Here is a 26,911-nt window from a genome sequence, read left to right as displayed (position 1 = left end):
TTAAATTTTTAATTTTAACTTTTTATTATTACTACCAAAATTTATTTTTAATCTAAAATTTATGTTTAAAATATCGTAAATTTATCATTTAATATAAACAAAAAAACTAAAAATATAAAATAAACACCCGTCCGGTCGGACGGGTCAAGATCTAGTATGAATTTAAATGGGATGGTTAAGCACTATTTAGTGTGAATGCTTTATAATGATTAGTAAAGGTATAAAGATAAGTTCAGTGGCAAAAAAGTAAATATTAAAATGAAACATGGGTTAATTTCTAAAAGTACTCTAGTTTTAATAGATTAGAATTGTGTTTGGCTATGTCACAGACTTTGTTTTCAAAATGAATTCTTCAGTCACTCTTCTTACATTTCATTAGAATTCAGAAACAATAAAACGAGTTGTTTATTTTCTGTTCCTTTAAAAAATGAATGCTTTTTATACAACAATGACTCGACCCCTTAATCATATAATCTTATACTATAAAATTGTCCTTTCTCTTTTTTCCTTGCGCCACATCATCATATGGAAGGAAGGGCAAACGCGGAAACATGGCGAATTAAAAAATTTCAGTTTCGAATGATTTAGTTACTTTTATGGGTTGGCTGTTGTTTTATTTTTTCTTATACTTTAGATTGCTGGCGTTTGGGCATTTCATATGCCTTTTTGTAGGCGGAAGATCGTGATTTGGAACGATTCAGTGAAGTTCATTGCGTTCTCCCTCTCAGCATTACGAAACGGATTGGAGGCGACACAGATCTTGATTCGGTTCACAAGCCATTTACTTACTTGCTTACTACTTGAATGACTTTTATGTATTGTTGTAATCATGCATAAGCATCTGTTCTTACCTAGATTTTGTTTTTTAATGAGAAGATCAATGAGCTGATCAATGAGAAGATCAATGAGCTGATCAATGAGAAGATCAATGAGCTGATCAATGAGAAGATCAATGATGCTTAGCCTCCTTCCAAGGAGAAGATCAGTGAGCTGATCGAGAATGGCACTCTCAAAAAAAGGTTAACTCTTTTCCCTTTCCTGTTTCTACTAAACTTTTTTAAAAAATTATCCTTTTATTTGTCGGTGACGACTAGATGGAGCGTGAAATACATGGTGGCGAAGTTGCTTATGCAAAGACTGGAGCCAAATCTTTAGGAAAACCATGTTCCAAAAGCAAAGTTACAATTCTCTCAGTCATTATAACCAACTGAATTTCTCTATACCAGCAATATGGTCGGAATTCAAACCAACAACGGCATCAGAGGTATCAAGACCTTGATTCATATGAATGAGAGAGCATCAGTAACGTACATCAGATGTATCAACAACGGCATCAAAGCAAGATTTTAAAATCTTTGTTTTGCGGGAGCACTTTTTAATAGCATGTGAACTTCTCAAGGTAAACTTGTATGAGTTCCAAAAGGTTGTTGGAACTCGTTTTTTGACAAAGTGGTGTGGACCACTTTCCGATGGGTTTTTCGACGGAGACGTCTGTTGGAAAGACCGGAACTTGGGCACGATGTAATCGTCACCGTGAACACTATGAGTAAGTGTATTTGTTGGTCAAAATCGGAGTTGTGTTGAATGAGAAATGGAGGTCCAAAGTGAGTGTTATGCAAAGTTTATAAAGCTTTAAATTTAGCTAAGTATAAAATATTTAGCAAATGGACCACTTTGGATATTTGAGTTTGAATTTGAATTTAAAATTGATTTTGTTAGTTGGACAATATGTCAATAACTTAATCTTTTAAATTTTATTAATGATGATCTTTTATGTTTTATTTAAACATAAAAATGCAAATTCATATAAAGTATTTTTGGCTTTGATTTGTTTGGTCAAAAACCATTTAATACTTGGTCCACTAACGTGAGTAATGGAGAATCAAATTCTCATTATCACGTTAGTTACTCCATTGATCACATAACGTACGTTTTGATATTTTGAAGTTATATATCAATACGTGAAGCTCATTCAGTTGGATTTGTTCAACAATTCCTCATATTATTTTTTCTCTTTCTTTTTGATAATTTTTCTTGAGTCTGAGAGTATACACAAAACTATTTTGTCAGGCTTCTGATAGAGTGACGCAAATTCAGAAGATTGTTTGCAGTTGTATCCTGGGACTCATCACATTATCGAACCGTCGCATTACGGGACGTATTTTGAGTTAAGGAAAGAGATAATATCTCGCCTCTGCAGTTGTATCATCCTATTTTTCTCAAATCTTTGGTATAATCTTATCAATATTTACTTACAATATTCAGTTCTCCGTAGTTTATAAAATACGGTTCTATCAGTCTTAACTCAAAATATCCGTTTATTGCTTTGCACTAACCGGACTGATTATTGTAAAAAGTATTTTTTTTTTGTAAGAACAGGTGGATTGATCTTTAGGAAAAGATGCCGGAATAAGATCTATAGGATTATTTCAAAACAATTTTTCTAGTAAATTTTTGTTTGTATTATTATACTAACGAAAACTGATTATTTTATAAAGTGTTTTGTCATGAAAACAGGAATTGGAGATTCTCGTGGCGATGGTTGAATGATTTTTGCAATTCTAATCATTTTTAGAATTTTATGTTAAACTTCAAAATCGATCTTGGTTTCAGCACTAGTGTTACTAACATTGGTTTAAGTTATATGAAACTTGTCAACAGGTGCTGATCGCGAGGCTGTTTAACAATCGAACGGGAAAAACAAATTGCAGGTTGTTGTGTTTGATTATTGGGTATTAAAAATTGCAGATTTTAATTGGTCTTAAAAAAATAACCCTGTCAGTTTTTTTTTAATATAATTTTTTGTTCTTTGAAAGAAGAAAAAAATGATTTTGATTTCTCTCTAATTTCATTATGTCTCAAGGTCAATGGGTTGCGAGGTCGGGAGGAAAGAATGTTGAGGTGGCAAAGCCAAGGTTACGCATTACGGTTCCAAGGTTTGACAACACGGAGCTTATTGCAAGCTACTCCAAAACCTTAATTGGTCGGTGTATGAATCCCCACAAGCAAGATATGAAGATCTTGCTGTTCATGCTCCCACGCATTTGGAATGTGGAGGGACGGGTAGCTGGTGTGGACCTCGGGTTGGGGAGGTTCCAGTTCGCCTTTGATCTGGAGGAAGATATTGCGGAGGTGCTCAAGATGGAGCCTTTCCATTTTGATTATTGGATGATATCCTTGGTGAGATGGAGGCCTGTGTTGGAGCCAAACTACCCGTCAAAGATCACTTTCTGGGTCAGGGTTCTTGACATCCCATTGCAGTTTCGTGCGGCAGAAACTTTCCAAAGCGTGGGAGAAGCTATTGGTGTGGTGCAGGGCCCGGTGGACCTCGCTGGAGGAAGAGTTCGCGTGGAGGTAGATGGCTTCAAACCTATGGTTTTTTCGATGGAGATTGACTTTGAAGAAGGCGTGGAGATAACGGTGGCTCTTCGGTACGAGAAGCTTTTTGGCTTTTGCAGAGAGTGTTCTAGGCTAACACATGAGCAGGCTCGTTGCCCAAGTTTGAAAAAGGAGGATACGGTAACGACGGTAGCTGGGGGAGCGGGGGATGAAGGAACAGGGGATGATGGATCCAATGCTACAAGCTTCAGAGCTGCGGTAATTCATGGTTCTAAGACACAGGGAGATAGGAGAGATGGGCAGTCAAACCGGTCTCAGATGGCTAAGGGTATGGATAAAGGTAAAGGCATTGCTCGTCAAAAGCAAGGGCATTATAGGAAGGAGGATGCGTACCACCCTTATAGAGAAAAGTTTTTAAAGGGATATGGTGAAGGATCTTCCTTCAATGGAAAACAATCAGGCTATGGGGACAGAAGGATGGGTGTACAGCTTAGGGGTCAACATGAAGGTGAGACTCTATCCAAAAACCCAACGAAGCTAATGCTTGATGCTTTTAAAGGGGTAAAACATGGTTCTGTTATGGAGGTTGCTCCGGTAGTAGCTCCGGACGAGAAGGGATCTGGCTCCAATGCACGCAAAGCTCTATTTACTGAGGATACGGTTCCTGTTGCTTCGTTGGTGGCTCAGGCGCAGGAAGACAAACTTGTGGAAGAGGCCAAGGTAATGCGGGAACAAGGTGAGATTGGTGAGGAGCTAAACGAGGTGGATGAGCAGATGTTGCACTCCCAGGCGCTAGATGAGGCAAATCTGATGGTGGAGGGTGTGGTTCTGTCTGATACCGAGTTGCTCCTGGAGGATGGTGAGGAGTTAGAGGATTGGGAACAAGGGGAGATTATGGATTTTGCTGAGGAAGAGGAGACAAAAGTTGAGAATCAAGAAGACCTCAAACAAAACGATGTAGTTCATGTCCAGAAGGAGGCGGAGGAGCAGATGGTGGAGGATACTGCTGATGAGAAAGAAATCAAGAAGAAAGGTGGTAAGCTTGAGTCAGGTGCGACAGGAGGACCGTCCAAGAAGCGTGGAGTGCCAGGGTTTGTTTCCCCTCGCAAGAAGCTCTTGGCTTTGGCTGCAGCAAAACAGGGAGATAAAGCGAAGAAGGCTCCCCCAAAGCCAAAGCACTCGGCAGCTTAAGGTGGTTAAGCCTTACTGGTTTTTTTAAGTAATTTCAATAATGTTGGATTCCCATATGAAATCTATTAGTTTTGAGTTTTGTGTTGAGGGCAGTACTTGCTCTTTTATTTTTCTTTCTGGTATTGTTTGGTTGAGGCAGAGTTCTGTCCTTCTGTTGTTGACTACTGAGGGGTCACAAGAGATTAATAAAACATATTTCATTTGGTATCAGTGTGATAAGGGTGTCCACATGGACTATTGTGTGTTGCGATTTATGATTCATTGTACTTGTGTTGAAGGTTTCTTTGGGAAACTGATTGGTCTTTTATGGGTACACTCGGGTTTTAAAGTTCAAAATGGCAGAGGTATCTTTATGGTTAAGGAACAGGGACGAGTACAGGTTAATATCTGGGAGAGGGAGCTACTGCAGTATAGCAATGGTACTACTTGGTTTTTATTAAATTCGGTATACTGGCTGGCCTCATCAATCCAGTTTCAGAAGTTTGTTTGGCCTGATTATGGGATGAGAAGGGTCGAAGAGAACGATACTGTTTTCATGTTGTGGAACAAAGGCATTACAAAACAATTTATTGGGAGACTTGTAATTTATATAGTGGGGATAGCTACGAAAAGTAGACTGCTGCTCTGCAATTGTAGAATATTGGAGCATAATGGGTCACCTTATCTTACATTTATAATGGTTGATAGAGCAGAAATTAAGTTCTACAGATATTTAGAAAGGGTCAGTGAATCTTTTTCTTTATGTTTCTGGTATGGTGCTAATATTTCTACAGATGTTTCTGGTATCTTTTTCTTTATCTGGTATGTTTCCTTTTCTCACGGACGAGGTCTGATGGTTAAGTCTTTATTATGGCTGAGAGTAAGGGGAGGGGTTCCTTTACGAGAACAAGCTCTGTTTCGATTCTATTTGGATTGTTTCGTAGGTATTTAATAATTTATATTTGATGAAGATTTTAAGTTGGAATTGTCAAGGTCTTGGGAGCAAATGGACTATTAGTTATTTGAGGGAAATATATTATAAATATAAACCAGTGTTCATGTTTTTGTCGGAAACAAAACAAAACTTTGATTTTGTACAATCCTTTCAGTTTCATTTTGGTTTTACGCATCTTCATACAGTTGATCCTCTTGGCAGGAGTGGTGGTTTAGCATTATTCTATGATTCTAGTTATAAGGTGAATATTATATCATCAAGTAATCGGATCATTGATGTGGAAACAGAACATAAAGGAAAGCGAATCTTCTTATCTTTTGTTTATGGGGAGCCTAACCAAAACATAAGGCAACCAGTCTGGGAAAGATTAACAAGGATTGGTATCTCAAGAATAGACCCGTGGTTTATTATAGGAGACCTAAATGAGATTAGAGGTAATCATGAGAAAGAAGGTGGTACTCTACGACATGCAGATACGTTTTTGGACTTTAATAACATGATTGATAATTGTGGATTGATGGAATTTCCTAGTATTGGGAATACTTTATCATGGAGTGGGAGGAGGAAAGGACATGATGTGAAGTGCCGGTTGGACCGAGCTCTTGGCAATAACGACTGGCACAATATGTTCCCATATTCCCAGGTAGAGTACTTGGGTATGGTTGGATCGGATCATAGACCGATTGTGGCTTCGATTGAGGATAAAGTTATTAAATTCAGGGGTTCGTTCCGGTTTGATAAAAGATGGATAGGAGAAGATGGGCTAATGGAGTCAATCTCGCGGGGTTGGCAATCGAAACGGGTAAACGATAAGGTCGGAATTGTGGATAGAATACATTGGTGTAGACATGAAATTTCAGTGTGGAGGAAGAACAATCCCCCATATGGGAAAGAGAAAATAAATACTCTCCAGAAAGCACTTGAGGAAATTCAAAATGACTTCACAAAGTCTAATGAAGAGGTATTGGAGGTGTCTCGGAAATTAAAAGAAGCTTATAGAGACGAGGAGGAATATTGGGAACAAAAAAGTAGAGTCAAATGGCGCACTTGCGGGGATAGAAACACGGAGTTTTATCATGCATTGACAAAACAACGGAGAGTCCAAAATAGAATAATTGGTTTACATAAGGAGGATGGAACGTGGGTTAATTCGGAGGAGGATATTGAGAGAGTGGCGGTTAACTATTTTGACGACTTATTTCGAACCTCGTCTCCATCAGGTATTGAGAGTTTTCTGGAAGAGGTTCCAGCTTCGGTTACAGAAGCTCAGAATAATAGATTGCTAGCAAAGGCCACTGAAGAAGAAGTTAAGGCAGCACTTTTCATGATGCACCCGGAAAAGGCTCCAGGACCAGATGGAATGACAGCATTGTTTTATCAACAATCCTGGTCAGTTATTAAGGAGGATATGGTTCGTACGGTTTATGAGTTTTTGAGAACTGGGGAATTTGATGGCAGATTGAATTTGACAAATATTTGTCTGATTCCAAAGACAGCGCGACCTAATAGAATGACAGAACTTAGACCCATCAGCTTGTGCAACGTCGGGTATAAGATTATCTCGAAGGTGTTATGTCAGCGACTTAAAGTAATACTACCCAATTTGATTTCGGAAACACAATCGGCATTTGTTTCTGGGAGGTTGATATCGGATAATATTCTCATTGCGCAGGAGATGTTCCACGGGTTACGAACTAATAAATCATGTCAGGGGAAATTTCTAGGCATCAAGACGGATATGAGTAAGGCTTATGATCGAGTTGAGTGGAGCTTCCTCCAACAAATACTATTGAAAATGGGGTTCTCGGCAGAATGGGTTGCGCTGACGATGAAATGTATTTCATCAGTCAGTTACAAGGTTTTAATTAATGGAAAGCCTAAGGGGCATATAATCCCAGAACGAGGATTACGCCAAGGGGATCCTTTATCACCGTACTTATTTATTTTATGTACTGAAGCTCTAATAGCGAACATAAAAAAGGAAGAGAGGGAAAAGCGGTTAACAGGTTTAAAGGTAGCCAGGGCTAGCCCAGCAATTTCCCATCTACTTTTTGCGGACGATAGTTTATTTTTTTGTAAGGCGACAGCGCAGGAGTGTGGAGTAATTCTTAAGCTACTTAAAGAGTATGAGAAGGCATCAGGTCAACAAATTAATTTTTTGAAATCATCAATCCAGTTTGGTCATAAGGTTACAGAAGAGGCCAGAGTAGTTATTCATGAATTGTTAGGAATCTCCACTTTAGGGGGTATGGGGAATTATCTGGGCATTCCCGAGAGTCTCGGCGGGTCCAAAATTCAGATATTTGGTTTTTTAAATGAAAATGTCAATAAGAAGGTTAATAGTTGGACTGTTCGGTTCCTTACACGAGGTGGTAAAGAGGTTTTAATTAAATCAGTGTCTTCGGCTATGCAAACACATGTTATGTCCTGCTTCCGACTCCCAAAGGGGGTTACAAAAAAACTAACGAGCACCACAGCACACTTCTGGTGGGGGGGAAGCGGCAACAAAAAAGGTATACATTGGTTTTCATGGGACAAAATGTGTACACATAAAGAAGAGGGTGGTTTGAGCTTCAGAGATCTACAAGATGTCAATACGGCTTTATTGGCAAAACAATTATGGCGACTAATAGATAAGCCAGATTGTTTATTTTCGAAGGTGTTTAAAGGACGGTATTTCCGCAATTCTCATCCATTGGATGAACACAGATCTTATTCTTCATCTTATGGGTGGAGAAGTATCTGTTCAGCTAGATCTCTGGTTAAAAAAGGGCTAATCAAAAGAGTTGGAACCGGGCAATCGATTTCCGTTTGGAATGACCCATGGATTCCTGCTCCTCGCCCGAGATCAGCACAACAAAAAAATCTTGTTCAATTTTTAAATCCATCCTTAACGGTGGCGGATCTCATCAATCCAGTTGACAGATCTTGGAATGAAAACCTGCTCAACGCATACATACACCCGGACGATGTTAAAATCATCAGAGGTATGGCACTTAGCCGAAATCAACGGCCTGACACATATGGATGGGCGTTTACAGAATCTGGAAAATATTCGGTGAAATCAGGATTTCGAACGGAAACTATATACCCAGATAGAGAGCCAAGGATAACACCTTTCGGACCAAATATAAAACCTTTACTGGCTTTCTCCTGGAAACTAAATTGCTCGCCAAAATTGCGGCATTTCATTTGGCAAGTACTATCCGGAACATTACCAGTGTTCAAAAATTTAAAGACACGTGGTATTGAATGTGATCTTAGATGCAACATTTGTGGAGCTGAGGAAGAAACAGTAAATCATGTACTTTTTGAGTGCCCACCAGCCTTACAAACATGGGCCTTATCAAGGATCCCGTCTCCCCTAGGAGTTTTTCCCTCAACATCAGTTTTTACAAGTCTGGATTACTTATTTTGGAGGCTACCGAAAGAAGTAGATTCAAACTATTTTCCTTGGATTATGTGGTATATTTGGAAGAACAGAAATAACAAGATCTATACAAATAGGAATGGGAATCCCCAGGAGATACTGCGGATAGCGGATCTTGAGGAAACCCTATGGACAGAGGCACAATTATTGGTACCGCCTCCTACTGGAAATGTTCAGCCTCCCACCGATTGGCAAACTTGGGGATCAACCAGGGTATGTTTTGTCGATGGATCTTGGAAGGAACAAGATGTGTTTACTGGACAGGGATGGTACTGCCGACAGATAAACTCAGAAGACAAGATGATGGGGGCAATGAATCTCCGACGTAGCCTATCTCCTTTACATGCAGAATGTGAAGCGCTGATTTGGGCAATGGAGTGCATGAAGACCCTGCAGTTCTCAGATGTGGTTTTTGCTACAGATTGTTCTCAATTGGTGACGATGGTGTCCTCACCCGAAGAATGGCCAGCATTTACTACGCACATGGAGGAAATTCGCCGAAGTAAGACTTTCTTCCCTAATTTCAAGATCAGACATATTCCAAGGGCGCAAAATACAATGGCGGACAAGCTTGCTCATGGGGCAAGGAGTTCACCTTCAGCTATGTTATATGTCGATTCGATACCTCCGGTTTGGCTTTCCGAATCGGTGGAATCACGTTAGAGTAGTTCATTGTTGTCAAAAAAAAAAAAAAAAAAAAAAAAAAAGAAGAAAAAAATGATTTTGATTTTATATCAAACGGTTTCAAATTGAAAAGGAAAAGTGTTATTGCTTTTGGTCAAAGATTTGTTTTAACTATTGGCCTTTAATTAGAAAATGTTTCAATATGTTGAATAAAACGTTTTTTCTCGTTTAGTTATTGTTCAAATTTTATTAATCATATGTTTGGTATTGAGTAGTGTATTAATCTGGTTTTGGTTCTTAATGAACAATTCAGATTTCAATATAACTAAACCAAAGTGATTTATAAAATCTCGATCTTTAAGAGATCAAGTTGTATGGATGAAAATGAATTTTGTGAGTCGATGTACAGTAGAATTTCTATAAATTAATAATGTTGGGATTTTAAAATTTTATTAATTTAAAGAGATATTAATTTACAAAAGTTTCTTTTTTAGATTTTTTCTATTTTTGTTTATAAAATAAGAAAATATTTAATTTTACCATATATAAATTATTTAAATTGTAGAAAATTGACTTTCATATTGTTTTATTATCTTATTTGGTGTATATTTTATATTTTATAGAATTGTTATGTGATTTTCGAAATAATTTAACTAAATATTATCAAAATATTAAGAAAATAGATGTATTTTCATTGTAAATATAAAACAACAATCTAATGTTTAATTTGTATTTATATAAAAGATATATATTGATAGATTATTAATTTATGATTTTAATGGGACTATATATTTACATGAGAGTTTTAAAAATATTATTATTTTATTATTTTATCGATTTGTATCTTATTTTACACCGGCCCAAGTTGGGACCGGCGAAATTTATTAATTTATAGAGATTATTAATTTATCGAGTATTAATTTATAGAGGTTCTACTGTATAAATCATTTGCCATAAGAAATAAAATGTTTGTTGATATTGATAAAAACATTTGTATTTCGTCAATGCTTAAATGCACATTTTAAAAAGGTTGACCATACAAAACAAATGAGAATTTTCATACCAATATGATTGAAACTGACAATGTGTATTGTAGTTTCTAAAGTCAATATGTTTGAGAATAACCATAGAAAATGGTGGTTTTGATGGTACAAATAATATCATATAATGATATGTATATTTGCTATAAAGCAAAAATATATTTTGAAAAAAAAATCAAAATATATACAAGTTGAATTTCTAAATCAACTTGAGAGAACTATGAAAATAGTTGTATCTAAAAAAATGATTTTTCCGAGAATGAAATACATTCTAAAGAAAATTATAACAATTTTCGAAATTGTTTTTATTATTCATTTAAATCTAAAGGAGTTGTAGATTAACCTTCTAAACTCTTCAGAGATGTTAAATGTAAATATGCATGGTTTTGAGCTATCTCAAGAAATGTGGGGGAAACTTTGCTTACCAAATAAAGTCATTGGCAAGAGACCAAATGAACTTAGTGATAGTTATCAAACTATGATTTAAAAAAAAACTAGTGTCATACACTGAGTTTTGTGTATAATGGTTAATTGTATCTTGAGAAAAAAAAATGACAAAAATCATTGGACAATTGATCTCGACTAATCTCAATAGATTATGTTCAATGTGATGACAACCTAGGATCCTGTTATTAAAGGTGTGTCATGAGATCAAATTGTAATATCATCAAGAGGAATGGGTTTAGCCTATGAACTAAGATGAGGTTTGGCGGTAACTCTACTTATCAGATTGGAGATCCCAAGAAATAGGTTCAAAGAGACAATTAAGTCAAACTAAATCTGCCCAAAGCACTGTAAGACTTCGGTCTATACCCAGTTCCTAGGATAATTAAACAGTGCTACATGTAAGGAATAGATGATAAGCATTTGCTTTTAATTATTTGTGTCCATTGTTTTGAGATATGAATGGAGTAGTACATGATACTCCTCTAAACAAAACTAATGGCAAATCACCTTGTGAGTGTGAAATGAGACCGTTTCTAGGAGAATAGTGAATGGCTATATTCTCTAAGTTCACTCATGATTGCCAGGAATGTTTACGGCCAAAATGAACACAATAGAGAAATTAGTTTTGTGAGAAAATGAAGCTGTGTTATAGCTATTGTCTAGGTTTACACCAAAGCCCGGGAGGTTCAAGACATCATGGCCACCTCCTGGCCGAGTAAATCCGATAGCTATTAACAATGACTGGTTCAAGGCTGAAAAATTGCTACCAACTCATCATGCAGTGGATTTTTCGTTCATACTCTCAAAAGTTTTTTTTTCTTTTCTTTTGAGTCATATGTATAGAGTCATTTCTATTCATGTGGGGTATTTTTGGAACTCGTTGTTTGACAAAGTGGTGTGGACCATTTTCCGATGGGTTTTTCGACGGAGACGTCTGTCGGAAAGACCGGAACTTGGGCACGATGTAATCGTCACCGTGAACACTATGAGTAAGTGTATTTGTTGGTCAAAATCGGAGTTGTGTTGAATGAGAAATGGAGATCTAAAATGAGTGTTATGCAAAGTTTATAAAGCTTTAAATTTAGTTAAGTATAAAATATTTAGCAAATGGATCACTTTGGATATTTGGGTTTGAATTTGAAAATGATTTTGTTAGTTGAACAATATGTCAATAACTTAATCTTTTAAATTTTATTAATGATGATCTTTTATGTTTTATTTAAACATAAAAATGCAAACTCATATAAAGTATTTTTGGCTTTGATTTGTTTGGTCAAAAACCATTTAATACTTGGTCCACTATCGTGAGTAATGGAGAATCAAATTCTCATTATTACGTTAGTTACTCCATTGATCACATAACGTACGTTTTGATATTTTGAAGTTATATATCAATACGTGAAGCTCATTCAGTTGGACACATTGATAGAGATCATTTGTTCAACAATTCCTCATATTATTTTTTCTCTTTCTCTTTGATAATTTTTCTTGAGTCTGAGAGCATACACAAAACTATTTCGCCAGGCTTCTGATAGAGTGACGCAAATTCAGAAGATTGTTTGCAGTTGTATCCTGAGACTCATTACGTTATCGAACCATCGCACTACAGGACGTATTTTGAATTAAGAAAAGAGATAATATCTCGCCTCTACAATTGTATCATCCTCTTTTTTCTTAAATCTTTGGTATAATCTTATCAATCTTTATTTACAATATTCAGTTCTCCTTAGTTTATAAAATACGGTTCTATCAAAGGTTAATAGAGTATCAAGTGGAGAAGTTTATTTCAGAATGCCAAGATTATAGGTTAGCCAAAGATCATTAATACTCCCAAGGTTTATGTACGTTACTGATGCTCTCTCATTCATATGAATCAAAATCTTGTGCAGTCAATTATGAAAGAATATGTTCCGATATTCTTGGAATCTCTAACTTACCCGTTTAATATCCCTTGTAAAGTGCAACAGCATTTTGTATACTTAAACTCTGTAATCATCTTGATGAATGGCAAGCAATATAGAGTTTATTTCATGGTATCAGATGCTTCAAAGCTCTTGAGACCTTCTCATTCTTCTTCTTCCTAAATCTCTTCTTTCTCTCATCTCTCATATAGTTAAACATTCTTCACTGTCTCTGTCTTTGTCTCGGCCATATACACTGGGACTTAAAACCTGAAAACATGTTTATCAAAAGCTACAGCATCTGTGAAATCAAAGACATTGAGCCAAAATACCACCTAATCAAACATGCATATGAAATTTAGTCTAAAGGTGATATTTTGTAATCTTTTTAATTTATTCACATATGATATAGATTATGAAAATAATAAATAATTTGTTATATTCATTTCAGACGAACTTTTTTAAGATAGATTTAAAATCTTATAACTTTGAAGAGACTTAATATCAAATATTAGTATGTGATATACATGTAAATGATAATGATATTTATCTTCAAGTCTATTTTTAAGTGACTTAATATCAAATATTAATATTTTAATAATTTGATATACATGTTATAACAATATTTATCATCAAGTCTACTTTTAGAAAACATAAAACTTCCATATTGAAAATTTTAAAATATTTAAATAAATTTAATTACGATTATTAATTTAAATATTTTATCTAGAAGTTATGTGGAAATTTTTTTGTTATTTAAATGTATAATTAATTTGGTGGCATTGATACCACCTACGGATGGTGCTACATTTCGGGCATGAAGTGTTTTTGCATACTGCAACGAAGCTTCTCCTCCTTCACTTGCGCTTCATGTAATGAGGAGAACACAGTTGGGGTTCTGAGGTAATGTCTTATCAACACAAAATATTTCCTCCTTCCAGCTTTGTTGATAGTAAACTCTTATAGACATTATATGTCATATTCTGAAATTGTTAATGTGACCGTCTCCGATGCATCTGACTCAGCAGAGTTTGTAGCTTTTGATACTATAATAAGTTAGTTGACAAATACTAGAGCTGCATAGGTCTCCAAAAAAATGGTAACACTTACCAACTTAGGCACATTTCTCTGTCCGTATTTTATGTAAATTGCATATTCAAGTATCTGAAATATTATCCCTTACCAGAACGCAAGGCTCAAAGAAGAAGAGAAACAATGTGATCAACAAGTTTGAAGACTGATTGACTGCGAAGATGCGCTCACATGAACATTGCATTGAAGGATTTTTTTTTGAAAAAAAATCACTTTCTATGGACGAAGACATTTTCCTTAAACCATGTCACTGTTTTTAATAAGTTAAGTTTGTCCGGCTAAGTTATCATTACTCGGTTATCAATGTCAAGAAGTATATTTTTATTACAATGAATCAGCTACATCATATAAATCAACAATTTAAATAAAAATGTATAAAATAAAAAGTAAAAACAAACATATAAAAGGTAAAATAATATAAGCTAACATAATCGACCACAATTTTTTTTAATATTATTTTATTATCATAGTCAAATTAGAAAAACATTTTAAATATTGATGAATATTCATTTTCATGAAAGACATTAATGATTGAACACGTATATAATCTCTAAAGGGAATCACAAATAGATAGTAATTTTTTGAGAAAACAAGAAACATTAAAATTTAATACTATTTTAAATTAAATAAATTTAAATTTCAAAATTTTGTTAAACTTTAAATACAATTTATATCATTTGATCATTTTTTCACCCGTCCCTAGATACTATTTGGTACTTAAGTAAAATAAAATTTCAAATGACATTCCTTCTATATACTATTCACATGGTACTTTATACTATAAGTATGTTTTATCTAAATAAAACATCAATTTTACTTTATGTTTTAAGTTTCAATTAAACTAATTTGTAATGATTATTGGTTTTTTATTATACTTTTATTGAATTGATTAGTCACAACTGTGTATGTTATTCCACCTTAAACTAAATAACTTCAAAATAAAGTAATCCGTCGATAACAACTACAAATGGGTCAGAGAAAAATATCATTCTTTTTCAACATATCTTTATTTTCATACTTTTGAACATATTCTATTTATTAAGATCATAAAATAAATTGTAAATTCATGTAAAACTAAAATATACGAGACCGGCGGGTAACTCAGGAATAGAACTGTCAATAAAATAAAACAAGACCTGAAGTAAAATTCCAATTCATGATAGCCAAAAAAATAAAGAACAGAACAAGCACAAAGCGTGAACGCACGCACGCACACACACACGTATCCATGTCTAAATGTTTAATCAAACACGTCTTTCTTATAGAATAAGTTGCATCCGAAGAAGGTCAACGGAAAATATCATCTCATCCTTCTATCAAAAGCAAGCTTCCAAGAGACAGCAACAGCAGAGCATAGCCAAACTGTAATACAAACACACACATACATATATAAGTAATGTTCACAAGCAAACATATAGACTTTTAATTGTTGCACTAGACGAGCGAACTAATCCGTTTTAGGACTGGACCGTTCTATTTCTTCATAGAAACGGTCTATGTTCATGACCAAAGTTTATGAATGGTGAACAAAGAGTGGTACCATCTAGTAACAACTAGTTATCTGCTCCATGGATTGCAACCAATCAAAGCCGTATTACACAAAGCAAAAAGAGATACAGAGATTGGGTCAACGCACCATCCTTCAACAAATCCTGAGTCCTTGTCTTTCTTCTTCTTTTGCGGAGCCTGACCATACTGTGGCGGCGGAGGACCCTGATAAGAATACTGAGGTGGAGGACCTTGAGGATACTGAGGTGGAGGATAACCTTGTGCTGGATATGCCTGACCATATCCCTGCGGTGGAGGATAACCTGCCGGAGGATATCCCTGTGGTGGATATCCTTCCTTTGGAGGATACCCTGTAACACAACCACAACGTCATTTCAAAGAAAAAGAAGGAGTGAAAAAAATAATGTAAACAATATTGGGAAGTACCTTGAGGAGGAGGAGCACCAACGGGATGCTGTTGATCTTGATACATCTTCTTCTCTGCTATGCTCTTATCTGAGGTTTTCTCCTTTCCTTATAACGAAACCTCTACTTATCTTCGCTGTGAAATGAAATAAAAATAGGATTATTGATGGTAATGATGATAATATAGGAGGTTAGGAGACAAAAGGCATGTTCTCTCATGGACTAATCTTTGATCTTATAGATTAAACTTAAATAATTTAACAGATGAGAGAGGACGGCCAACTCACAATGTGGAATCATTCGAATTAAAATGCTATAGAAATTTCACCCATTACCAAAAAGATAGACTTTTTCCATCGTTAATTATATATATATCATACATCATATTCAATTATACAAGTTGATGTTGATCTATATTGAGCTTCCCATCATTGATGACGACTAGTCGACTACACAATGGTGAAATATACTCTTTATTGGTCAGATTTTTTTTTTCAAATACGTCATGTTTTTCTAAGTGAAAATCTCCCATTATGAAAATCATAGTCGTAATACCTATACCCTACAAACCCAGCATGAGAAATGATCTGTTAAATAAAAATTGGATCTTGTTGATTTAAATATCGAGCCTTAAATGATAACTTTTTCAGTAAGTATATATGCATGTTGCTTTGTACACAAGCAACCCAAAAAAACAGATTAAAGTTGTTACAACAAGAATTGACGCTGATTCTTTTTTCTTCTAGGCATTAGCCAAAACCAGTTGAAGAACGAGTTCCACCACCGCCTTGTAGTGTCTCTGGTAAACTTTTCCAGCTCTTCCTTGCGTGAACTTCCTTTTTTTGAACTTCTCGGATGGTCCAAGAGACAAAGATTGATATGGGATTTGTCTTTTTGTCAGAAAGAAAGGTTTATCGACAGTCCAAAATCCTGACCATCTTCTTTTTCAAAAAAAAAAAAGAAAATCCTGACCATCTTCCAAACAGATACAAAGACACTCGCTAAATACTTATAGGGTACATAAACATAACAAGAGTTGCTAAGAAATGAAATCTAGATATATCAAAGCTTAGATACAGAGTTGTACAAGTCTTCATCGATTCCTATCTATATATCGGCAGACAAGTGCTGTAGAAGTAACGTCCCACACCACACCACACCAAATAGAAGTTAAGAAAAAAAGAATTACTAAGTAAAATGTTGGGTTAAAACAAAGGGGGATCGAACTTTTGCATAGTTTTTCCAATGACTATGAGAGTATATTCCAATCTGGCAATCTCACGTGAAGAAATCCTACAAATAGAAGGAGAGAATTTTTTTTCAAAAACCGGTGTTTTGAAACCCGACCCGGCCCCGCGGTTGAACCGGTAAACCTGGTCATCCGAGATAAATTTTGGTTTGAGTTTTGTGAAAATCCCAAAATTAAAAACCAGCAAAACCCCCACCAAAATCAGTGGTACCAGTTGAACCACTGGTTTAACCAATAGATAACTTTTATATTTTTTCAAAATTTTTTAATTATGTTTATAGATTTTGTTTTATATTCTAAATTTCTAATTAAAAAGTTATGTTTTTTTAGTTTTTTTGCTGTCTTCCTCTTCCTCTGCCGACCTCTAGTGATTTTTTTTTTTTGCTTTTTGATTATTTTATTTATTATAAACATGTAGTACTAGGTTTTTACGTGTTCTACGTCCTGTGTATATTTTTTGTTGATAAGTTTTAAAATTTAGATTAAACTTTCTGATTTTAATCACATATAATATCAATTACATTATTTTATTTGTGATTTTTAGATTTTGATAAAGATTTCACTATGCCACCAGAAGAAAATAAAGTGAACTATGATAGAGAAAACCATGGTTTGATGTTAGTTTATTTTTGTTGTTGATAATTTATTACAATGATGTTTTAATTTTGGTGTATTTTTGGATTTGAAATTTAATTTATTATTCACATTAGACATAAATATTTATGAATTTTATTCTTGATTTTTCAAATGTCATAACTCTTAACTAGTCACAAATTTTTTAAACATAAAATATATACATATCTATACTATTATTTTATGTTTTTTAAATAATAGAAAATATCAACTTTAGTTTCTATAATTTTATATTATTATATAATAAAATTAATTAATTTATTAGTCTACTGTTCATCCGCGGTTGACCAAATGACCCAGTGATTCGGTAACTTTAAAATTGTCCGGTCGGTTTTCAAAACATTGGAAAAAACCAATCCAGTCTTTAGATTTGACATATATGTCTGAAGGCTTTTAAAGTTCTATACAATTTTTTTGACGGATACTAGACTTGGTAGAAAATCAGAGGCTCGGTTACTGCATAAATAAATACCAGTCCATTAGATTAAAGTAGTTATTTCATTTGTTCTCTAAAGGTTTAGTCGCCTCACAATGCGTAATAGCTTCATTTTCTCTCTGCTTTTTCGTAAATCTCGTCTTTTTTCTTCTTATGATAATCTATCATCTGTCAGCTAACATGAAAATGGTTTATCTGGACTACATAACTGCAAAAACAAGTGTTTTGTGGGATTTTAGAACTGTTATATACTATAACAATTCTCAAAATCCCACAGCACACTTATTTTTGACCGTAATGTAATCTGAATAAGTCATCTATATATTTGTAAACATAATTTAACATTTTATTCAACTCGGATCTCTCTCATGAGTTTCATTCCGATTGTTAATAGAAAATATGTCGGATTTAAAATGAACCACTAGACTTGTTCCTTCCCCCATATCTGTTTAGGACATGAATCTCTACTTCTCCCTTCTAGCTTTAGAAATGATTTAGGGTTCGAACAACACACTGCAATGCTTAATTAATCAGAGTTAAAGACGAAACGTAACCAATACAATACCAACCACGGACAAGAAACGTCCTCGATGATTGTTAATCTCTTGGACTTTATTTCGTAATTAGGCCCATTTAAGATGAAGCAGGCCTGGCCCAATGGACATTTCTTTGTATTAATATGCATACCTAACATTTTTTTTTTTTGAACAACGCATACTTAACTATCTGAACTAATTCTGTCTCTTTTTATCTCGTATCCTTTTTACTTGATATTTGACAATCTAAAGCTCATATAGCGAGCAAAAGATCTCTAGAGCTGTGTTTATTAAGAGAGAACGATGATGATTGATCAAGTTTAGACAAATTATCTGATATAATAAAATGGGAGACAAGACCATATGACCAACAGAGACAAAGATTAATGTACAAGAATCATCTTCTTTCTAAACAAGTTTATTGGCAAAAAAAAAAAACACGAATCACCACCTTACCTATTATATAACAATAGGTGCAAAAATGGTGGCCATGGCACTAGCGCAGTGATGTGAATAATCTGCTAAACGTAGAAGCTAAAATCAGCAATGTACCACAGTGCAATTCTTATTGCAAAACCGGGATACTGTCAAAATTATTTAGTTCAATCAAATCAAAATTATTCTTATTACAAAGTGCAATTCCAAGAAACAAAAAAATTGCAAAAGATCTCAATTGAAAATACATACCTCATCATAATTAAAATAAAAAAAAACAATTTAATCACCTAAGGGTTTGTTATACATCATACACAGAATTTGAGATTTACTTTGGTAGATCCATATTGCAAGTTTGCTTACTTTTTTCGGTCAATGATCTTCCTCAGACTCATCATCACAAGAAACCTCTTCCTCGATTCTTCCCATCACGGTCACACATCTATAATTCCTCCGACGATCTAACGGCAACGTTTGTCTCGCCGCCGTCGTAAGCTGTCCACAACCTGTCCGACAGACTTGATCACGTACCGCAGACGACAAGGTAAAGCTTCTAGGAAGAGCGGTGCTAGGTGGATCGCAGATTTGGAAGTTCCCGGAAAGCTGACCAAAACCAGAAGATCCACCGCCAGTAAGGATTCCGGTACCAGAGCATGCCGTAATGCTGCGCATGTAGGCGTCACGTGCCATGATTAAGAAACGGAAAGGAGCCTTCACCAACCATACTAAACTGTTTTCTTTCTCTATGCTTCCTCCTTTCATTATTTGATCATTTTTCAAGAAATGAGATTCAAAGATAAAAGTATATATAAACATATAAACCTTGTATTATAAGATTATATGCACCCAAAAGAGATAAGACGAAGAAAAACTCGAAGATTTCAAGACAGTTAGACAGGATCAAAGAGAAGACAAAGTCCAGATGAATTATAATTGAATTTCAAACAACAAAAGTTACGAATGTGATATATATATCCTTAGATGTGTCTAGTTGGGTGATTAAATACATTTTATTGTAATAAGATGTTTAAATTTACTAATGTGTTGTTGGAAACTCATATCTACTATACCTCATAAAATATGAACACCAATTTTTTTTTTGGGGTCAAATGAACACCAATTATGCTGGATAAATATTTAAGAAATGTCGGTTAGTATATCATGAGTCGCTAATGGCTTCATTTTACCCTTTTTTTTTGTCAACTTTTGATTTCATTAGCCCAAAAGCAAAGTGGGTCGGTTACAATCTTTCTCTAAGCCCATTCGAAATATATGAAGTCCATAAGAGCATAAATTAGATGAAACAAAACGATACATTAGGTTATCTTCCACGTTTTATCTTCTACGTTTTTGTTTACGAAGCTTCACGATACATCATCAAGGACACGTCTCTCACATGTGTCGTTTATGCCATCACTGACTATCACAACCGTCAAGAAGCTTCGCCGCCGTGTTTCTCACCGTACTTGCTCTTCAATATCCTCCTCTCCGCCGCAGCAGAGATTAACAGCCTCACCAAAGGGTGTAGATGCTTCAATCACCGACAATATTTTAAATATTTAGACACGTACTTTTGACTATTTGTATATATTTTCAAGTATTGTAGCCATATTAAAAGTATCATGTATATTTTGGATGATTTTTAATATACATTAAATATAAAAATAAAAATAAAAGTATATTAATTATTTCGGATACATTCGGGTACCAGAAATAGTTCGGTTCGGACCGGATTCGGTTTTGGTTTTTTAAATACCAAAAATTTGAACCTGTTCGGATATTTAAACAATTTCTGTTCGGGTTTAGTACTACTTTTTCGAATCGAATTCAGTTCGGTTTTTCGGGTTCGGTTCTTTTGCCGAGTCCTACTCAACATCATTAACTTCTTTTCAAACTTTGATTCTAGGGCTGGGCATAAAAGCCGTAATCCGAAATCCGAACCGAACCTGAACTAAAAAACCCGATCCGAACCGAATCCGAAATCTAAAAATATCCGAATGGATCTTGTAGGGTGTTAGAAAACATATCCGAACCCGAAGTGTTATTAACCAAACCCGAATGGATAATCCGAAAAACCCGAAAACCCGAAAAACCCAAAAAAAATCCGAACAAACCGATCCGAATGCCGAATTAATATATAATATAAATATTTAAAACATAAATATGTACTTCAAATATTCAATTTCATATTTATTTCAACATGATATTTAATAATAAGTATCTAAATTTGTTTTAAAAAATATCTTAAATACTTCATTATATATAAATAAGTATATATTTTTTATGTTTTTCTATTGAATTTTAGATTTTACTTAGGGTATATCCGAACCGATCTGATATAATCCGAATCCGAAAGATATATGGTTATTTCGGGTATTATCAAAACCGAACCGAAACCGATGTGTTATATCCGAACCCGAACCGAACTTGTAGATTTACTAGAATGGGATCTAGAAGGTGTTACAAAATAGAATCGAAATCCAAAAAACCCGAACCGAACCCGAATGGGTACCTGAACGCCTAGGTCTATTTGATTCCATGAACATTATTTGTAAATGAATTTATTTTTATATCATCACGTATTCATTCTCAACAACAAAAAATGGCATAGCTTTTGAAAAATGTGATTTGACATCCAATCTAATTATAACTAGATCTTGACCCGTGCGACCGCACGGGTATTAATTTTCAGTTTTAGTTTTTTTTTATACTAAATAATATATTTATAATATTTAATCGTTTTATATTGACTAAGTTAGGGGTGGGTATTTGGGTATCCACTCGAATTCGGTTAAAATCTATTCAGATTTGAGTTTTTTGAGTTTAAAGATTCTAGCTCTATTCGGATATTTATAAACTTTGGTTCCGGTTTGATTCAGATCTTTGCGGATTTGATAACCCGTTTAAACTATTTTTGAATTTTCAAAATTTATATATCTTTAAATTTTCCTAAATCTAAAAATAAAAATAATATAACATGTAAATTTGAGTAATGTAAGCCAAAGTACCTAAATTAAAAATTAAAATAGGTTTAACTTGAATATTTGGATGAAGAATAAATATATATTTTAAATATTTTTGGAGTTTTGATTATTGTTTATCTACTTTAAAATGTTTACTTTTGATTATTTTTTATATTTCAAATATTTTAACCAACTTAAAATAGCTTATATCTTGGATATTAATTCGAAAAATAATTAACATATTGAAGTATATAAATATGATTTAAATACATTTGAATATCCGAAATATTTCGTTCGGATGAAGTTTGGTTATGGTTCTCTAGATACCAAAATGGTAAATCCGTTTGGATATTATCTAGTTTCGGTTCAAATATGCTAATACTTTTTTGTTCAAAATTTTTAAATGAAGAGTTGATATTATAATTTCCAGAATCGTTTGTCTAATAAAATGTATTTTTTTTTGAATTTGACATTGATTTAATGGATAAGTTAATGAAGTGTATTTAATTTAAATTTAATTTGGAAAACACATTAATTGAAGTGGAAAAGACAGCATCAAAATATGAAATATTATTTAATGTCAGTGGCATACCATTGTAAATAAAAGTGAAAACTAAGAGGTATTTTATATGGGTACTTCTCTTTTAATAATATAGATATGTACCATTATTCACTACAAACATTTATGTTTTTGACAATTTGTTTTTAAATATGATAACGAATAATAACTCTAATATCACTATTAAAATAATTTTTCTATATAAATATAGATTTTTCATTTTATAAATACTAATTCATATATCATCATTAACTTCTTTTCAAAATTTACTTCTTTTGAAAATATATCACATTAATAAAAATTAAACCAAACATAATTACAATATGAAAATATATCAACTTTATATTATATTTTGTATAAACAAATGTATCCTATCAAAATTATTTTTTAAGTATGCATTAACAAATACAAAACGAAGGGTTGTATTAAATCTAGGGTTTGAAGTGATTTAAATTTTAATAATATTTTAAATGATTTCAATGAATTGCAAAGTTTAAGGTAACTTTTGAACCACTTTACAATATCACCTTAAACCATGAGATTTGAGTTTTATTTTTTTAACTAAAAAATTCCACCTAAACATTCTAAAATCACTTAAAACATAAAACTCTGCAACTTAAAATATTTTCAATAACAATAAATTTAAAGAGTACTTTATGAAATGTCAAGTTAAATAATAGTGGATATTTAAATAGGTTTTTAAAATTCATATTTGAATAACAGTAATTTGTCATTTTAATAGAATCACCTAAAACTCTTAGTTAATCATATAATAATTTTGGTGATAGTTAAATGACTGAAAGTTTATCAGTAACTAGGTTAAATAGCAAATTTATTTATACAAATTTAATGTATTTTAACTAAAAATATATGTTTTTAGAATTTAAATATTTAACTCTATAAATATTTAAAACTAGGTAATAAGAGATATATTTGAAATAAATAATCATTAAATATAAAATAAAAAATTATTATAAAATTTTCAGAAAAAAAATATAAAATTAATTCTAATTATATTGAATTTTAAGAAATCAAATTTAAGTAGTTAAACCAAATTAAAAGAAAAAACTATATAATTATATTTTTATTGTTTTATTTTTTCCAAACTAATAAAATTAAAATATAAAATTAATAATTTCAAATATGAATAATTTTTAAAATAAAATAATATTGTATTTGAAATTGTTATTAATGCACAAGATGCACATAAAGTCTTAGTTAACGCTACAAAGAGATAACTGAAATTTTATGTTCGAGAACTTATTATAATATAATTTTTACTTGACAGGTGATAGATAATACAAAAGAGCTAAGTTTATGTCTGAGACAAGTTTATATCTAATAAATTTAAATAATTTATTAAAATAAAATGTATTTTGTCTTAGATTTTCAAAACAAGGAGAATTAAAGAATTTCCCCTAATGAAGACCCGAATTGGAGAGTTTTCTATGATTTGACATGACCAGCCCAAGCTTTACAACTGAAAATCATAATTTATCCTTATATCTTTCCGACGGAGAAGACGTTCGGCACATGTGTCAGAAAATACTAAATCTCATGCCATTCTCTTTCCTCCAATCTCACATTTTTTTCATATTCCACACCTCTTTTTTCCTACCCATCTTTTTCTTACATTTTCTACTCATCTAAAATTCTACGTATAATTCATTTTTTCATAATACAAACGAATGTAACGGAGAAATCAAATTTGTATCTTTCATTTCTGTCTTTAATCTCTTTTCTCAACCGTAATTCTTTCTCCTCTTATCTTTTTTGAGTTATCTCTTTTCATTTTTCATACTACAATTTTTTCTCATTTATATTTCTTAAGTGATTTCCATTAAATAGTAAATGATCATCACATTCATCTAAAATTCAAATCAGCTATATGAAAAATCACATCTTTTACATAAAAGAGTAAATCTATGATAGTATGCTAATGAAAAATGAAAACCCTAATAAATACTTTTCTGGGTTTATGTTGAAGTTCTGGTCAATGATTTCCACAAAAAATGGTACAATATATGTTAGCGAATTAACAAAATTTGTAACATGATATAAAATTTGTTAACATTAAATATTACTTTCTAACATGTTACAATTGATGTTATATTTTGTAATAACACATTAAACAAACCAATAACTCCATAATACATTTTATAATTCAGCATTAATAGCCAATATAAAATGAAAAAAAAAAGTAAAAGAGAAGATAAGAGACAGCTAGGAGTGAGACAACTTATCAGAGCCAACTGACACAGTGTAGTAGCTACACGTAGGTTTGTAGGGTCAAAATCGTCATAAAAATATTTCAGTAAACTCATTTGTAAATCACTAATTAAGATCCTCTATATGGGCATAGAAACCAATTATCTCTTCAAAAAATTATGTACCAAAGTCTATAATTCATCTAAACCAATAATTAAATCATGTAATATTAATTTTGGTCCCAAGATCTTGTAATATCTAGTTTTTATTTATGGTAATTTACGCCATGATTGGTAACCTCAGATGAAGGCGAAACTGCAATTAAAATATAATCATGCAAGTTTTTTGCCAATGAACAAAAATTGAAAAGTAAAAAAAATTTGTTGACAAAAAATACAGAGATAATTTTCATTAAGGGGCAGAAATGATTTTAGTAGATTATTTACGAAATCAACATTTTCATATTATTTAATTATATAAGATGATACAATTTTAAACTTTTAAATAAATACCAATAATTTTAATGATAAATAGATATGTTATAAACAAAACTATACTAGACTTTGTTTTTATAATATTAGAAAATGTCAATCTCCGTTATCAAAAACAAAAACCTTCATTTGGACCCAAACATTTTTTGTAGGATTTTAAGTGAAACACATCCATATATTATAAAGTAATTATGGAAAAAATATCATACTATTTGTGTTAAAAAACGATATTATACTACTATATGTATTTTCAACCAACACAGTAATTAATTTTATATCCAAATAATATAAGATATTAGATCTCATCTTTTATATAACTTTTATCAATTTTCTTGACTAAAACATTCAAATACTTTATGAAAAATCAAAAATAAATATAAGTTATGTTTGAAGGTTTAGATAATACAAAATAATTTCAATCAATATCAAATCAATTAAACTAATGGATTATTTTATTTATATTTTCATAAAGTTTACATTAACTCAAAATTTAAATAAAGGTTCATAATAATTTTAATACCTTATATAAATAAAGTGCAATAAATTGATATGAAATAAATTTTATAATTAAAATTTTATCAAAATATATCATACAGTTAATCAAAAAATTACAGAGATTATATTAAAAATAAATCACAAAAAGACTTGAAATAACTTAAAAACAAATAAATACTATCTTAGGCAATTTCATATTTGATATATATGAAATAATATTAGGGTAATTCTCCCAAATAGTCTTTTTTAAGTTTTTTGTTACCAAAAGTGCCTCCATGGAGGAAAATAACCGAAAGAGGTAAAAACTCATTCTACTCATTGCTTTATAGATATATAAATAATAATAAAAAATCTTTTTTATAGTTTCGAAATATAAGTTTTCAAATTTTTGTAAATTTTTATTTTGTTTGAAATTTTATTTTTGAAATTCAAAAATGATTTTTACATTTTTTATAGAACTTATTGTTTTCAAAATTTTATATTTTTCTCTAAATTTTTAAACCCTACCTCTTAACTATATTCTCTAAATCTATATTAGTTAACTCTGTGAGTATAAATGTATATTTACCCTTTAATGAAACCTCATTTGGTCATTTTTTTCTTGTGAAAATTGTTGAAAAGAAACTAAAAAACTATCATAGGGAGTTTTTAATAATATAGAGTCTTTTCTCTCTATATATACACTAAAATAAATGTTAAAATATTTAATTTTGTAAATTTTATTTTATTATCAGTTTTATGTGCTTTAAAAATCTATTAAAACAGTTTATATTTGGAAAAATATGACCTAAAATTTTAAAGTCATCTTCGGAAAAGGTATCCAGAGAAGTCAAATATTCGGAAAAAGTCATATAAACAGTTTATATGATTCGGAAAAAAATATGACCCAAAATTTTCCCATCAAACTATTGTTTATAAAAAAATTTAAATTATTTGAAAGATCTACTTTATGAGAAGATATACGTAGAAGTCTTCTTTGAGAAGACTTTTTGTA

At 32.3% G+C, this 26,911-nt stretch overlaps 3 protein-coding genes across 3 annotated transcripts; 1 reads left to right on the top strand and 2 right to left on the bottom strand.

Annotated features, from left to right (window-relative positions):
• Positions 1-2,853: 2,853 nt before the first annotated feature.
• On the top strand, positions 2,854-4,530 carry LOC130508588 (uncharacterized). Its single transcript, XM_057004167.1, has one exon. The coding sequence runs from the start codon at positions 2,854-2,856 to the stop codon at positions 4,528-4,530; it is 1,677 nt and encodes a 558-aa protein (XP_056860147.1).
• Positions 4,531-15,095: 10,565 nt separating this feature from the next.
• LOC108840879 (protein CYSTEINE-RICH TRANSMEMBRANE MODULE 10-like) lies at positions 15,096-16,164 on the bottom strand. Its single transcript, XM_018613688.2, has 3 exons — positions 15,934-16,164; positions 15,635-15,857; positions 15,096-15,360 (listed from the first exon to the last, which is right to left on the bottom strand). Exons 1-3 carry the CDS (start codon positions 15,977-15,979, stop codon positions 15,315-15,317), a joined length of 315 nt encoding a protein of 104 aa, XP_018469190.1. The 5' UTR covers positions 15,980-16,164; the 3' UTR covers positions 15,096-15,314.
• Positions 16,165-19,573: 3,409 nt separating this feature from the next.
• Positions 19,574-19,963, bottom strand: LOC108841228 (uncharacterized). The gene has a single exon (XM_018614009.2). The coding sequence runs from the start codon at positions 19,961-19,963 to the stop codon at positions 19,574-19,576; it is 390 nt and encodes a 129-aa protein (XP_018469511.2).
• Between the last annotated feature and the right edge of the window lie 6,948 nt (positions 19,964-26,911).

Source organism: Raphanus sativus, chromosome 2 (genome assembly GCF_000801105.2).
Source record: "Raphanus sativus cultivar WK10039 chromosome 2, ASM80110v3, whole genome shotgun sequence".
Classification (NCBI taxonomy): Eukaryota; Viridiplantae; Streptophyta; class Magnoliopsida; order Brassicales; family Brassicaceae; genus Raphanus; species Raphanus sativus.
Note: the sequence above shows the minus strand (reverse complement) of the source record. Positions and strands in the feature narration are given on the sequence as shown.

Coding starts and splice junctions, on each gene's coding strand:
- LOC108841228 (XM_018614009.2), bottom strand. CDS start 19,963: ATGAAAGGAGGAAGCATAGAGAAAGAAAACAGTTTAGTATGGTTGGTG.
- LOC108840879 (XM_018613688.2), bottom strand. CDS start 15,979: ATGTATCAAGATCAACAGCATCCCGTTGGTGCTCCTCCTCCTCAAG. Junction 15,858..15,933: donor TGGTGCTCCTCCTCCTCAAG/GTACTTCCCAAT, acceptor GTTGTGTTACAG/GGTATCCTCCAAAGGAAGGA. Junction 15,361..15,634: donor TCAGGATTTGTTGAAGGATG/GTGCGTTGACCC, acceptor TTTGTATTACAG/TTTGGCTATGCTCTGCTGTT.
- LOC130508588 (XM_057004167.1), top strand. CDS start 2,854: ATGTCTCAAGGTCAATGGGTTGCGAGGTCGGGAGGAAAGAATGTTGAG.